At 40.1% G+C, this 16,098-nt stretch overlaps 1 protein-coding gene across 1 annotated transcript in view; it reads left to right on the top strand.

Moving 5' to 3' along the window:
* The window catches only part of TENM2 (teneurin transmembrane protein 2), a 543,058-nt gene that overhangs the window by 478,390 nt on the left and 48,570 nt on the right, over window positions 1-16,098 (top strand). Inside the window, exon 15 of the mRNA XM_009890877.1 lies at window positions 6,610-6,756. Coding sequence (XP_009889179.1) covers window positions 6,610-6,756 — 147 coding nt within the window. The remainder of the gene's footprint in view (window positions 1-6,609; window positions 6,757-16,098) is intronic.

Raw genomic sequence — 16,098 nt, 5'->3', positions numbered from 1 at the left:
GTAATGAGAAGAGAAGGATTTAAATGTAATGTAAATGTTCCCCTTGAAACTCATGTGTGTCTTGTGAGCAAGAAAACACTGCACTGTACAACATATTCTTTACTGCAGGGCATCTTCACTCGTAGGACCACCTGGTCCGGCGTCAATTCAAGTCAATGAAAAGACTGCACTGACGGGCAGCGTGCTGTGGAAAAGGATGTGTGAAATGGGGTTAGGCGGAAAGATAAACAAGATTTCCTACATTCCAGACTATAGCTGCCCTACGTGTGCTCTAAATGGGGAGAGGTGCTGGGAACCCGTTCTGTTCTTCAAGCAGAAGAACAACTTCTGCTTGAAGATACTGTTTGGAGGAGTTTGGAGGATAGATGGCTGATAGACAGCTTTGGATCAGAAGGACTCAGAAGATGTAACCTCTAGATTTACATCTGATTTTCTATGTAAAAACTGAGCAGAGGCTAAAAACATTGTCCACTTCTCTAAGAGGTTGCGAGATATCACCTAGAGAGATTTTACTTTTTTTCTTCCATTTCTGCTATTCCCTTTTTCCTTTAATTAGTATAAGAGGCTAGGTATTCCCTTAAAGTCTGAAAACTTTAAAAAGAACAATGTTTCTCTAATTCTTTTTCCTTGGCGGTCCTTTCCCTTCCTTCTTTTCCAGAATGATTGGCCCCACTGTAAGTGGGAATTTTGATGATTATGAATGTTTAGACTGAAACCACAAATTAATTGGACAGTGTGTCTTTATATTTTGATTTAGTTAAAATGTTTGTTTTGAGTTTTAAAGTAGTTTATGCAAAGGAAAATCTAGATATGCCTGGGTAGCTGGGTACATAGGTATTTGTATACCTGGATTGTGTTAGTATCAGTGGAATGAAAAGGAACTCTGTGCAGTATTTACCCAAAAAGGGAATAGAATTTTTTTATATACTGCCTAGATACTAGAAATTAATTTGCTGGGTTCAGAAATGAATTAATCACCTTACAATTTAGTCTCAGAATAATTTCATTGTAGATAAAACCTATGAGTATTCTCTCGTAAATATATCCGGCACTATCACTTTCTTAGAAACGAGCACTGTCTATATTGATTTTGTATACTATTCATAATGATTCTGCAGACTTTCTTGTTAAATTCAGCTTTTCATAAATCTCTCATAAGTTTTGAAAATATGAAACTATAGAAATAGATGAAGCTTACATAGGCCTGGAGGGAGCAGTAGACTTCATTTTGCTCAGAACGACCTCAGTAACAGCAATGTTTGTTGTTTTCTAGACTCGCTATTAATTTTTCCATTCTTGTTATGAAAAGCAGTTTAATTTGTACTGTTATAGCATCTTGTAGGCCCCAACATGGACTGTGGCAATGTGGAGCTCTACAAACAAATACGAAAATCTAGTATTTTAAGTTCATTTTGTCTTTTGGATTATAAGGGCTTTCAGACAGGCGCTTTCTTTTCCTATTGTGTATGACTAAAGGCCTCAAACCTTTTTGATCCCTTTTCTCCATGAATATTAATAACATGAAATAAGAGGAATGTAATAATTGTATATGTAGAAATAGTTGACTTATATACTCCTCTTCATATTGATATGCTCTTATTTCTTGTAGTGTTTTCTTAAATAGTGTCCTGTTCTTCTGATACTACGTTATTTACTTAGCATCTATGGTAGATCCTCTTCCTCTTAGTAATAGGCACAGTCAAGAGAAAGAAATCTAATTCATTCCTAGAAGAAGGAACTTAACTATTTTATGGCAAAAATACAACACTTTTTTTTTACTAAGTCATAGACCTCTCATGTTGTTTCTGACTATTCATTTGTACTGTGTATCACCAGAGTTCCTTTCATTGCAATGTGCTGTCATCACACGTGCATTGGAATGGATAAGCCGAGGAAATGGAAGTGAAAGGCTTTCAAGTACTGAGAAACAGTGTGGGAATATAGGGGGCGAGTGTCCTCATGCACTGAAACAGATAAATTTGCTGAATCTCTGCTTACCAAATTGAAGAGTTTCAGAGTTGTCTTCAAGTCCTTGTTGGGATCCATGCGAGTCAGGGTTCTCGTGCTACTTACTGCTGTAGATGTGGTATGATATTAACTTGCCGAGAAACAGGCTTTTTAAACTATAAGCAGGTTAGGAACGCAACAGTCTGTTTGAACAAAGAGAAGCAAGAAACACCATGAAATCAACTAATGAATTTGTTCTGTTACTCCAATTTAGTTGGGTAGCTGGGGGGAAAAAAAAAAAGTAAGAGAGGAAATAAATTCAGGCATTAAACATTAGCCCCAGTGTTCCAGAACTGCAAGATTATAGAGATTGTTCTGTTCGGTGAGAACGCTAAAAAGTGTTTGGGGATCTTATATGTACAAAACACTAGTTTACGCCATTCTCTGTTAGATCCAGAGATATAATACCTTTATTTTCTCCTTTTCTTTTACCACTGCTTTCCAGCATGTACATTACATGGATGCTGGGCGTTTTGTCTGTCTGGTATGGAGAGGAATGGAATTTAGTATTTGGATTTTGAAACCTTCTCTTACTCTGGTCTCTCACAACGCTAGTCACAGGTTCCCGACACCACATTGCAAACGTACTGAAAGCTTTCTTGCTGTTTTAATTGTAAATGCATATGTACCTGTATTAAAGCTCCCAGTAGCCAGCCCCACAGGCAAGCTGGCAGACTGAAGGAGAAGGGAGGCTGCACTAGTGTTTCACCTCTAGCAGCAGCAGCCTCGCAGAGACATTGCTAGAAAAGTGCGAGACACTTGAACTGCTGTTGCCCGTACTCTGCCTGTTCGGTGAATAAATAGGTTGTCAATCTAGCACTTTAAACAAGCACTTTCTTCTTTTTTAACCTAGCTTTTTGACATTTTCCATTAAGCATACTGTAATGGAAAAGATGAGTAGAATTTCTCTACACACCAAGAATAGCAACCTGTCTGCTTAGCGTGAAGGGCCCTTTTCTGTGCTGTGACTGAGAGCTTCACACCATGGCGGATTACTTCTTAAGGTTAGATGTTGATAGCCCTTCCCTCTGTGACTACCTTACTCTCTCTTTGACTACCGTACTCTGTGAGTGAATTCATGTGACAGCCAGGAGGTAATACGCTGCCCGGTGTGAGCTAGGACTGCAGAATGAAAGCAAGGTTTAACGAAGCACTTAGTGTTAGGATATGCTTTGTGCAGCGTGCATTTCCAGCAAAGACCATATGGCCGGCTGCGAGCAGGGAGCGTTTGCTGAGGCTCTGAGGGCTCCCCAGTTAGGCACTTTGAGACCTTGCCCACTGGCAAAACCTGTTGAAGTGCATCAAGGGCCATTAGCCATGTGCAAATGCTGCGTGTGCACAGGATGGTCATCGGTACGAATCACTGCGCACATGCACACGTAGGAAGATTTAAATAGAGGTATTCAGTGTGCTGCCTAAATATAAACTTTTTTAGAAGAAAACTTGTTACTAATAGATCATAATGGAGCTCTGTTGTCTAGTTGGTCAACAGGCTGTTAGAACAAATTTTGGTCTAACAAACTGTATACGCTATATAAATATTTGCTTGAAGAAAGACAGACATAAACAGAAATGCATGTATGCACACACACATGTACAGAAACACACATAACCATGCAAAATATCTGAATAGTTGTCCATACATAAATCTCTTGAAAGTTAATGCATCATTAATTTAATAGACCTTTTAAGGATGACATTATTGTCAAAGTACTTGGATCTTATTGTAGTCTACTGCTGGTTTTTTCCCTTGCTTCTGGTATTTACATTATTGAAACACAAAGTCTGTCTTTGGAAGGCCACAGTTAAATAAACTCTATAGAGGTAGCATAGTGTTTCCTAGCAACATCATGTCTACACCAGTGATGCTTGCTTCTCTCTTTAAGCTAAAAGCAAAGTCATGTCCATTAATCCCCAGCTGCACGTAAAACTTTTCAGAGATTTTGCTAGCTCCCTACTGTTCATGTTTTCATCTTGCTCATAAGCTGCAAAGCAAACTGCTTCGGTGATTTAATTCTCTTCTGTGCCTCAATATAAAGCCAACCGTGTGTGTATATTCACAATTGCTATTTGTTTTTTATTTAAAACAAATAATTTGTCATATGGTATGATGCTTCCCCTCAAGCATTATCATTTTGGTCACTCAAAACAACCTGACAAATGAGAGATTAAACAAATGCCTTCAAAATATATTACCTGTGCTGCAAAGTAAGTGCAATTTTTTATAGCTAAGATACATCATGCAAAAATAACCTTACATTTACATGAAAAGGACACTATTTTTTTACTACAGAACAGCACTGAAATAAAACTTCTAGGACTTGTTCTATCTGCTGATAGCTTTCTGTGTAAAATGAACAGGTATTGGCCCTGTTGTCTTACTCCACAGAGCTTTGGTGGAGACCAAGGTGCTGTGGTAGTGCTAGAAATTATGCAGGTTCAGGCACCTTAGTAGGACGATGCACAGAAACTTTGGTTGCTGCTACCTATAAAGAACCTTTTCTGTGGGACAGCTGAGGTCTCAGTTCAGCACCTTCCACTGGCCCAGCATTCCTTTTTTGTAAAAAACAGTAGAGGAATCTTTCAGAATTACATCGAAAATTAATGTGACTGTGGACTACTAAGTCCTATTAAAATTTAATTAATCACTATGGATGTATCAGGTAGCAACCCAATGAGGAAAAGTAAAAGTGAATGCTTGCATATTGTGGTACTGGTTGTGTGAGTACCAGGAAGACAAGGCAGCTCACTTTCCCGCGTGGGAAACTCCTGCAGCAGTGTGAAAACCAGTATGGGGTCAGAGGGACTTCTCTCTAACATCCCTGGGCTACAGCGGAGGCAGCTGGGAGGAGCAGGAAGCGACACAAACTCAGAGCTCTGGCTTTCTGACCAGGTTTATAGAAACACACAGGCAGTCTAAATTAGGGATTTCTGAGAGGCTGTTCGACCTTTCAGCACTAGTGTGAAAGCTGTGCTAGTTTGACAGTTGCTCCTATTCCCGGTCACCTGCAGAGGCCAAGGGGCACAAAGGCAACTTGCTGTCATCTTAGTCTTTCTCCACTGCTGCACGTCTGAAGTGCTGCTGCTCAGACAAATAAAACATATTTATTTGCTTTCGGGATATTTCCCACTGCTGCCTTCCTTACTCACATCTGGTGAAAAGAGTATCCACACTCTGGTAGGGTGCCCATTAGTTCCTTGGTGCTCTTAAAATGCCTGGGGGAGAGAGTGGAGTACTTAATTAATAGTCACAGCTTGGGGTCATGGTGGCAAATGCAAAGGACTAGCCCAGCAAGTCGATGAGACCTGAAAGGGCTGCAGCAGGTGCCTGCAGATCTTAATGCCAACAGTGACCCATCACTGCTGGTGGAGGGGAAAATGAGAGAGCATAAAGCTTTGTGAGCTCTTTGGAGATGAAATTTTCTGTCCAAGACCAACAGCAATGAAATTAATTACTCCATGTTCTCTGGTGATTGTAGAGATGGCAGAATTAGGCTGTATTTCCAACCCAAATGAGAGAGCATGTGAATGATTGGGATCCAACATCTACTGTCAGTATGGCAACACAGCCTTCTCCTCCTGCTCAGAGTAATGAAAAGGTGCTATGAAAGGTCTGCTGCAGGACTCTCAAATCTTCTTTCACCTCCACAGACAAAGACCACATGCTTAGGTGGATTGGATGCTGATGGATTTGACTGTATATGCCAAGGCTTCAAGTACCTTACAGGATGGAATTTGGTTTTCTTACCCTTTTTCATGGGTAATGAAACTCAGTAATAATAATATAATGAGTAATAATATAATATAATAATAATGTAATGAATAATGAATATTTGGTAAGATACAGTACTGCCTCCCGAGACTCATTTAGTTTCAGGAGAAAGCAGTCGAGTTACTCTATTACATATGGACATTTTGTTAGAACATATAAGCACCTTAGCAAATGAATATTTTTGTTCCTAATTCAGCTCTTGCTATACAATAAGTCATGCCATATCTGTAGTCAATTCAAACGTACATCTTTTGTGGGATATATCTTCTAATGTATCATTCAGAAAGCATGAATTGCTGCATCGTAATATAAGTAAACTTAGTGTTAAGTAAGTAGGGCTTTTAAAGTGACTGCTAAAGAAGGAAAATATTTTCAAAACTATTTATAGAAACTTTGTGTTTAGAGAAGCTCTGGAGAATTATGCGGACTGTAAAAGGCACTCTGAATATTGACATGCTGCGGAAGACGTTCTTTGTATAGGTGTATACGCACACATACGGGGGAAAAATAAGAGGCTGCGATCTTCTGTCAGCAGACTGTGATTTCTATCTACTGCCTTTAACTCAACAACTGAACCTTTCCAGAGTTCTTAAAACATACTATGGCTGATGGTAGGACTCCTCCTCTTTTGGCTTAAGTCAAATCCCCATTTCTCTGAGGCATCCCCTTTCTTTACCCTCCTCCATCCCAGGGCTGTGGCTCTGGGCCAGGAGAGCATCGTCCTACCAGCAGGAACGAGCCTTTTTGTCTGCACAGTAATATTGTCAGAAGTCTGAGTGGTGGTGTGAATGAGAGTGTCTTGTACTTACCTTCTCCATTTCTTCAACCAGATGGCTGCCCTGATTTGTGCAATGGCAACGGGAGATGCACGCTGGGTCAGAACAGCTGGCAGTGTGTCTGCCAGACCGGCTGGAGGGGGCCTGGATGCAACGTTGCCATGGAAACCGCCTGTGCCGATAACAAGGATAACGAGGGAGGTGAGCAAAAGTCTTTCAATTCCCAGTCCCTAAAGAACAGAGGGTTACACACGCTTTCTTCGTGAGTCACTTTCCTTCAGAAAGACTTCGGCTGTCATTGTTGTCAAGTGGTGGTGTTACATTTCTTTTGAAACAAATGAGACTGAGCAAGCTGTGGCCTTGTGGAGAGACGTGGTGACCCACAGCACCTGCGTTGGGAGCGGACAGGCAGACTCGTCCCACCCCACATCCCACTGAAGCCCGCAGTGGAGAGCATGGCCCAGTGGACCAGAACTTTTTCCTGTGGGCTCTTGGCACATGTGAATTGCAAAACAGCTTACCGTGCCTGTGTGCACAAGCACAGCAGCTGATTGAGCAGGTTATTTAGCAACATTTTTCCTGCGCTGTGCTAGAGGACAGGGTCACGCTCTCAAGTACACAACCCATGTAAGTGATTGTAGCTTGCTGTCGTGTTGCACAGTTCACGTGCCAGACTTCAAAGGGCTGAGTGAGGTGCGCTGAACAGTCACATATGGTAAGGTTTCTGACATCCCTGTTCAATTTTCTCACTCCTTTATCAGGCATATCTCTATCAAATATAGAATTTCTGTTCTGTGTTTACCTTCAAAGGTGGCTTTAGTTTATGTCATTTTATAGAGCCCTCCATGGTGTATTAGGCTATGCCGGGCTGAAAGCAGTTTCGAGAAGTTGTGCCATCTAAATAAGGTTGCTTAATCTATCTCCTTCATTTGAAGTACCTTTCTTATACCTTTCATTACAATGTCTTTAGTAAGTCATGTAGATCCTTTTTCACATGCTTCTGCTCTTCATTAAAAATCAAACATCAGACGCAGCTTTCTTCCTTGAGACTCGTTCACTTGTCTTTGGCCAATAATTAATCTAAAGAGCGCATCTGTTGTTTGCTGATTAATAAGTGTTTTACTGGTGGTATTTCCTAAAACTGCAAAGAAGCATTTGGTTTAATTGAAAGGCTGATTCTAGGGTAAAATTGCCATTAAAATGAGTGCTTGTATTTTATATAAAATTTCAGGGTGTAGACGTTGTAAGTCCCAAACTGAGGAACAGGTGTATTCGGTTTTGATTACATGATATTAACCACATTTGAATATCATCCGCTAGTTTTAATCTCTAAATCCTCTGTTAATTCCTTGGTTTCACATGTGATCGGTGCTTACAGAAATATTTTAAAAGAGCTAGAGCTGATTCAGTTTCATAAAACTGGTACTTACTTTACAGCTGTTACTGAATTGTAAAGAGCAGAATCTAACGGCCAAATTACATTAGTTGGCATTTCACTATACAAGAAAACCCACTGAACCTGTGTTAAATGCAATGTAAGAAGTTAAAAGGTGTACTATTTGGGTTTGCAGTGCTTACAAGCTTGGAGGATTATAACGGACAATTTGAAAATGGATGTATCATCAGATGTTCCTCAAAACAAGACACGAGTTTGGAAAACATTGTGAGAACTACTAGAATAAGATGTTTACTTACTTGACCAAGACAATATTCTGCACTTGTAAAACAGACAGGCAAACGGGAAAAAATGACCAGTGAGACCATTCAGCTGTTCATCCCAATTTAAAATTGCAAAATTCTGAAACTTGGTTCATGGAAGGCAAATAGCAGTTCATCGAAGTCAAAGAATGCATTGAATAAGTATGCCCTACAACAGACATGCAGTATTAATCAGCACTACCGTGCAAGGTGCATGATTTCTGCTTTACCATAGTTACACCTGAAAGAAAGAAAAAGAGGAGAACTATTCAGACGTTCTCAGCCCTTGCATGTTGAAGTCAGATTTTTCCAAAGGCAGAGAGATTACTGCCCATCGCTTCTTGTGGGAGTGTAGGTAGTTGGTAAATCTATGCCTGTCCCAAGGTCTAAATAACCTGAAAAGTGCATCTGACCCACACATTTTCATGTAGGGATTTTATAATAAGGGCAGAAATTAAACTCTTATCTCCTGACCGTTAGCTCAGGACTTTAATCCAAGGATCATTATTACTCTGTACTAGTCTCATCCTTATTATGTTTCTGTAGAGTTTTTCTGTAACGGAGCTTAGGTGATACTCAGCTCCTGTTGAGCTAGCTCTTTCTCCACATACTTGCAAGGTCTGTCTGCAAAACCGGCCAGACAAACCCTTTGACTCGCTGTGTTTTGTAGGTGGGGCAGGCTGAGTGACCCACCGGCTGTGTGGCACTGCGGTACTCCCCTGTCTCGCTCATGCCTTTGTGATTTTTCCTGTTTCGGTTTGCCTGATTGTATTTTGGGTTTCAGGTTTCTTTGAGATGGTATGAGGTCCTTTCCAATATGCGCTCTAAGGACAGAGTCCTTGTCATTTTCATCAGTTTGTCAAAATGTCGGTCACAAGACCTACAGCAAAACTCAAAACTGAACATAACGTTAATCACTTAATAATTAGTATCTCAAAGTGCAGTTCTGCCTTTGCCTTAAGCTGCACTACTCTTTATGTGTCTGATTCACTACACAGCTGGCGAGGAACATGTCCTGTGACCTCTCTGTTTATTAACGCTGACACAAGGGCGACCGCGGGAGTGTGTAGGAATGGAGAGGAAGGAAGGGATGAGTGCTGTGTGCTTCAAGGTGCACCTTTATGTAATTTTGACTGTGTATATAAGGGAACAGATAAAATTAAGTTTTGTCATTAGACAAAGCTGAAAACTGTACTGTGGGAATCAATGTTAAAGATTCAGCCAGTTACCAGAACCCCAAGTTTCACATAAAGCACAAGATTATTGAGAGTTAAAGAAGTCGCCTCTCCTCCCAGTCACTCTTTTCATTTGAAACTCAACTGAGTTTATTTGCAGCACAATGTTGAGCTCATTTGCTGCTCCATTAACATGATTGCTCTCTTAACATAAGCAAGCAGTTCTGGAGTAGTACTGAAGACACAAGCTGTTCTTTTGAAAGGCAGTAGGGTAGCTAAAAATACAATTTTTTGCCTAAATGAGATCCTTATGTGGACAGCTGAACCTCCTTCCTTTTCCATCCATCTCGTCATGTTTTTAAAATATAGTTGCTTCAGCGTGTCACTGAAGTGCAACTATCATTTTCTGTTTTCCATTGTTCCCCATGCAGCAACAGTTTTAGCATATTTTGGTGCTCTCTCACTGTTCAGCCATTCTTATTGCAATTGCATCTCACAATCAGATTCAAAGGCCTTGGGCCAAGTCTTCATTTCATGGCTGTCAAGAGCATTGCCACTGACTCCAAAGGGATTCCCATTTGTCCTGTTTTGTCTTATTATCTGCCACAATGCAAACTCCATACCATAGTTCAAAAAGAGAAAAATGAAAGATTATACTTAATATTTTCTATCAATTTTAGATTAATGCCCTTCAGTTGGTTTATTCCTAGAAGAGGCAGATGTGTCCCTGTCTTTTTGAGACATACAAATCTTCATTTAAAATGAGATGTCGTTGTGCATTACGTGAATAAAACAGGATTCCAGAGCAGAGAGAAGAGTGAGTGTCCAGGGCTGTTCAAGTAGAGGTGTGCCTGATCCGAGGGAGCACTGGCAAATTCACCTGTGTTTGTCCTTACCATCGCATGTCAAATCTACATATGGGCTTAACTGGGTCTTCATTATGAACCTGTCAGGGGTGGCTATGATGCATAAGCTATTTTGGTGGAAAGGCTTGAAAGTCTCTATTTATTTATTTATTTGCCTATTTATTTCTCTATCTATTTATTTATTTACTTAATTCTGAGGAGGAAGCCTAACTGAGAGGTAAGGGGTTTCTGGCATTGACTCACTTCTAAGATCTTTTTTAATTGGAAAATGCTTCTGTTTCCCAAAACATGTTTGGATTACGTAATTTACTCAGTGTGGCCACTTCTAAATCTCATCCCTTCCTTAATCAGTTCCTCGGTAGTCTAATAGTTATTAGGCATCTTTTGGAGGGATTAGAAATAGCTTTATTTTAAGACCTATAATTGTGATTACAGTGTATAATCCCCCCAATAGACATGTATAACCCATATAATTCACCATGGATTTATTTTAGGAAATTAAGGGATTAGAAATGATATTTTGAGGCATGAGAGAAGGTACGTTACTTTTGAAGTTCATAGTACTTTTGACATATTGCATAAGCAAATCACTGTAGTGGCTATTTATACCCATCTTTTTACAGTAAATATTTTATAATAATTTGCTTGTTCTTAAATTGAAAAATGGTTTTAGTGTCTTCATAAATTGTGTAGTGAAACTAGATTTCTCCTTAGACCTCACAGTGCTTCCAAGTAAAATGGACAATATAATACTTAGCAAAAATCATGGGTTTTTTTCTAAAGACTAGTTTCACTAGATGTTGGATGCAGTTGATACCAGGAGCTCATGTTTGAGGGCCCTTTGTCCTGAACTCCATGGCCTAATTTGGGAGAAATATTTAAGTAAGAACTCTGGCCTCTGCAGAAGCAGCCCTGGCAGGAGTCCCGTATCACCCACTGGAGTTGCTCTTTCTAGGCTTTTCTTCTGCTTCTTTCTCTCTTCTCCCACCTTTTGCATCCTTTCAAAGTTACTCTACTCATGTTTATAATTTTTACTGACAAGACAGTTAAATGATGTAATCTCAGATAAAGAGAAACAGAAAATAACCAAAATTTTGCTAAATTGATTTGTTTCAGATTTGATCAGGAGGGAAAGGGCATGTACATGCAGGTTAAAAAAAAATAAGCTTAAATGCAATCACTGCTTACACCACTTCACAGATCACATTTCTGCTCAAAATGTAATCAGCTGGGCTAAAATTGGGTGTGGAAGGAAAGGAAGCAACCTATAGCAGTATAGAATACTAAGCTAAATAGAATGAGGAATTCCTTGTTTGTTATGCGAAGTGGGACATTCTTTTTGAAATACACTTGAATTTATTTCCACTTGGCTTTCCAAAGAGAGCTGTGCATATCTCAGAAGGCAAATTTTGCCCTTCAGTTTGTTACTGTGTAGCTGTAGCCCCACCACGAAATACAGTTGGCGGTAATTCTGTTTGGCACAATACGTTAACGATAATGAATGAGAGAAAGCCAGCTATCTGCTCCAGTATGAATTCTCTTCAAAACATGAGAAAAATGCATTTCTAGAGAAGTTCACTGTCAGGACAGTGCACTTGACTGATTGAAAGGCTGTTTATTTGAGTTGTCTTAGAAAACTCATCTCTGAAATTAGACTGAAAATAGAAAGAAAAGAGAAGTGTCTTCCTGCAGTAAACATTTAGAAAAAAATTGCTTTTAGAAAATTACAAATCCTGTGACTTGATACTGCATCAGGCTCGTGACATTTAAGATAATACAAGTATTTCACAGCACAAAAGCAAATCATGTAATTTAGCTTGCCTCAACAAGCATTGCCTCAGCAGGGGTCTCTAATTCAGCACAGACAAAAGATTTTTATGAAGTTCTCAATATAAATACCCAGAATACTCTTGGCGCAGAAAATACCTTCCCTGAGCCTGTACAATAGTCAGTTTTAGAACATTAAATGTAATGAGTAGTTGAAATCTTTCGTGGATGGGGGCCAGAGTGAGTTTTGTAGGCTTGAATATAAAATCTGTATCAAAACTAGACATTTTGTAAGTTTGACAAGAGCTAATGAGTGTGCTTCTATGTGATTTTGTTAAAACTTCATGTCAGCCTCTAATCGCCTTTACACACATTAGCCAGCTTATCCTCACACTGTCCCTCACGGGATACGTTACTACAATAGCACGCTCTTATAACCCATGGAGAAGCGAAGGCAAGAAATTCAGTGACTTCAAATTGCGTGGTTTAAAAAGCCACCAGTTGCTGCACAGGTATCCATGTGCACACTGGAACTAAATGAACATATTTTCTTTAAGATTGTTTGCATCTTGGAGCCCTCATGGTCATCTCTGCTCTAAGCGATGTGTGGTTTGAACAATAATCCACCAGCATCCACGTGCTGTGAAGGACCACCACAACCTCAGTGCGTAGCTGGAGCTACACCTGCAGGAGTTTCTTCCAGCTGGTGCCCCGAGATGAGGGGTTCCCAGGCTACCAGAGCTCTGGGCAGCATAAGGATCCGAGCGGGCAAGTGAAGTGGAGCTGTTGCTCTACCAATATCATATTCTAGGGTACTTCAAAATCTCATGAGGGAGGTTTTGGGGCGTTCAGAGGCACACCCAGCTTACACTGAAGCCAGGTTTATTCTGCTTTGCCACAATTTGGGATTTACAATCCAGCTTTTCCTGGAAGACAGCTTTGGTTTCGGTTTATGGTTCAGAAAATACTGTTGTGCTCACAGTTTGTTATAAAAGCCAGTGATATAATGGATATCCTGACAGTTTACAGAGAGGCTTTCCAGTTTGGCTAATTGAGGAATAGGGCTGGAACAGGACGAGAAGCATTTTCTCTCTTGTTAGCACCAGGAACTTCTGAGGAGTTGTTTTGAATGATGTATGCCAATACAGCTAACAGTAATTAGATCAAGCTACAAAAATCGAAAATTTGGGTTAAATATTAGCTAAAACTTCCTGGTGATAAGATGTACTGGGCTGTGGAGTAGCCTGTCTGTGGAAACGGTTCTGCATGCAGTTTTAGAGCTCAATTAAAATATTTCTGTGTTGGCAGAGAGAAGGCCTACTCTTTTGATAATCTGATAGAGCATCTCTAATTCTTTCACCTTGGGTATATTAATACTACACATAATTAAAATCGGATCATGATAAATTAACTAATTTGCCCTTAGAGTGATCAAAGGCCCTTTTGCCCTCAGGGCTCATAGTAGCTGCTGTTCCCCCCCTCCCCACCTCCATTTTAATCATCAGTCTGAAATGTTTATTGGAAAAAGAAAAATTTCCAGGAATTATTACGCTCTGAAAGTCACCAGCTCCTGAAGCTAGTGAAGTGTAAGGATGCCCTCTACTGAGCATGTGCTCAGCAGTTTTGTTTTGGAAACAAAATTGTCCCCTGCTGGGTACAGAAAGCATTTTCTCAAGCAGCTGGATGTCAGGTCAAAGTTGACTCGTTCTAACGTGCATCATGAATTGAACCTGAAGCACAACCTGCAAGTATTTGAAGAAGAGTGGAAATTAAAGGTAATTTACTCGTAGGAATTTAAAAAAACCCAATAGCTCAAGTGTCAACCTTCCAAAGAAAGGTGTTGCACAATTCTGAATGCAGTCACCTGAACGTGACGAAAAATATATTCAGTGGTGAAGGAAAACTGATGATGAAGGTTCTAAATACATTAGCAGTAAACTATATCACTGTTTCTACTGAGTGCTTTTTAGGCCTTGTAATAATGTTCAAGGGGAACACGATAATAAAGCCATCTTAAAATATGGCGTGCACAAGTAGATTATTTTACTTACATGTAATACTTTAAAATTTTCTTTTTGCTGTATAGTTGTCTGCCAAAAAGCTGGTAGAACACTTCATGGAAAGCCAAGAAATGTGTGTATCCATTAGCAGAAATGAAGTCATCAGGAGAAATACCATGTCACTTGATTTGTTTTTGAAAAGAACTGTGAATTCTGAAGAACCACGAACAGCAATGGAGAGCTAATCCTGTGCTGCCAGTTTAAATCATATCAAAATTTGCTATTTCTTTCTTCTCAGTTAAGGCCAAGTCCGGACTTCTTTTGGTCTGAAATTGTCGGAGGAGGTTCAGCACCATCTTAACTCCCTCTACCGTCTCTTCCATTTAGCATACGGAGTTTCAGAGAGCTGCTAACTGGCCACTTTAAACTCAGATGTGTGCTCTATGAAAAGCAGCAATATCTTGGTGAAGCTAACGGTGAGGGGTTTGTCATTGAATTAACCATATAAATAATTCAGTGTGCCTAAGGAAATCTGGAAGACGACAAGCTCTGAAATATATATTAAAAAACAAAGTACTGAATTCTAATTAAAATTCATGCTTATGGCAGAGTTTTCTCTTACAGAAGGTACGTTTTTTCTAGCCCTTGTTTTAATCAACTGAGTCTAATGCAACTAAATGATTGTATAACAATTTACTTCACTTCATAGGTAATGGTACAATATGGCTGGAGAAATGGGCTGATAGAAACCGCATGAAGTGCAAGGTCCTGCACCTGCGGAGGAACAACCCTAGGCACAAATGTGGGCTGGGAAACATTTTTATCACGAGGGTGACTGGGCACTGGAGCAGGTTGCCAAGAGATGCTGTGGAATCGCCATCCTTGGAGATGTCAGATGTCAGCTTCCTTCAGAAGCATGGTCCTGGGCAATCGGGTTTTGGTAGCCTGGCTTGAGCAGGAGGGTTGGACCGGGTGACCTCCAGACGTCCCTGGCGACCTCAGCCATTCTGTGATAATACATCCGGATAGCAAATTAGGCAAACACGAACTAGAAACAAATATATTCTGACAGTAATCAATACTCTTTCATACATAGAGTCAGAGATTTCAGAGCAGCAAGGTAAATAATAGCAGCAATGCAACTGTGAATGCAAACAGTATAGCGGTGTGTAAGCCTTTGACACCAAACAGCAGTGCCCAGGTTCTGGCTGCCCACGCTGAACAGATCCGTACCTCAGTTCTGCCATTGCAACAAGCTGGATCAACTAGTTGGCATAAGGTAAAACTATCCTAACTCCCAAATCTTGCCATCTGGGCATAAATTAGTATGGGGGAATATAGCCATATATTATAAGTAATAATGTTGCAAACAAGTAAATCGTGTGTATATTTATGTTACAGTATATGCCTGTCTTTTTCTAAATATTCATGTAAGCATCTGAAAGTGTGCAAATCTGAATTCACATCACTGCGTAAAACCTTCCTACATGAAAGGAATCATACAGAGGTTTCTCTCTGGTACTGAACGGAGATGTTTCTAGCCTCCCAGGTCCTGAACTGGCAATTCAGAGCAGTTTGATTGCCTGCTTGATTGTTTGTGAGATAACGGTGAGATTGGCAGTGACAGGGTAATTTACTGAAGATTGCAATGTCAGACTATATCCAAGGGGCTTGCGAGCATAAAGATGTGATTCGCATGACTGACAGGATGCTGAGAGATTGATATGCCAATTGAAAGTTCATGGTGTCATCAGGAGTGTTCGGTCACAGCATCCCATAATCTGCTGCATGATGAGGTCATTACAGACGTAACATGTGCTCACCGCTAATAACAGGTATAGCAAAAATATGATGCAGCTTGAACAGGTAAATGTAAATTTGTCAAAGGGAGAAATTTATATCCTGTGTTTTGCCTCTGTTATTTCGAATATGATGATAGGATTCACTTGACCAGTGGTTATCTGAATAAAAGAACTAAGCAGACTAAACAGTGGGCAGCTTTAAGTTCATAGCTGTAGAGGTGTCACAAACCGAGAA

This window comes from Charadrius vociferus, unplaced genomic scaffold, assembly GCF_000708025.1.
Source record: "Charadrius vociferus isolate BGI_N301 unplaced genomic scaffold, ASM70802v2 scaffold108, whole genome shotgun sequence".
Lineage (NCBI taxonomy): Eukaryota > Metazoa > Chordata > Aves > Charadriiformes > Charadriidae > Charadrius > Charadrius vociferus.
This window is presented reverse-complemented; position numbering and strand designations above follow the sequence as displayed.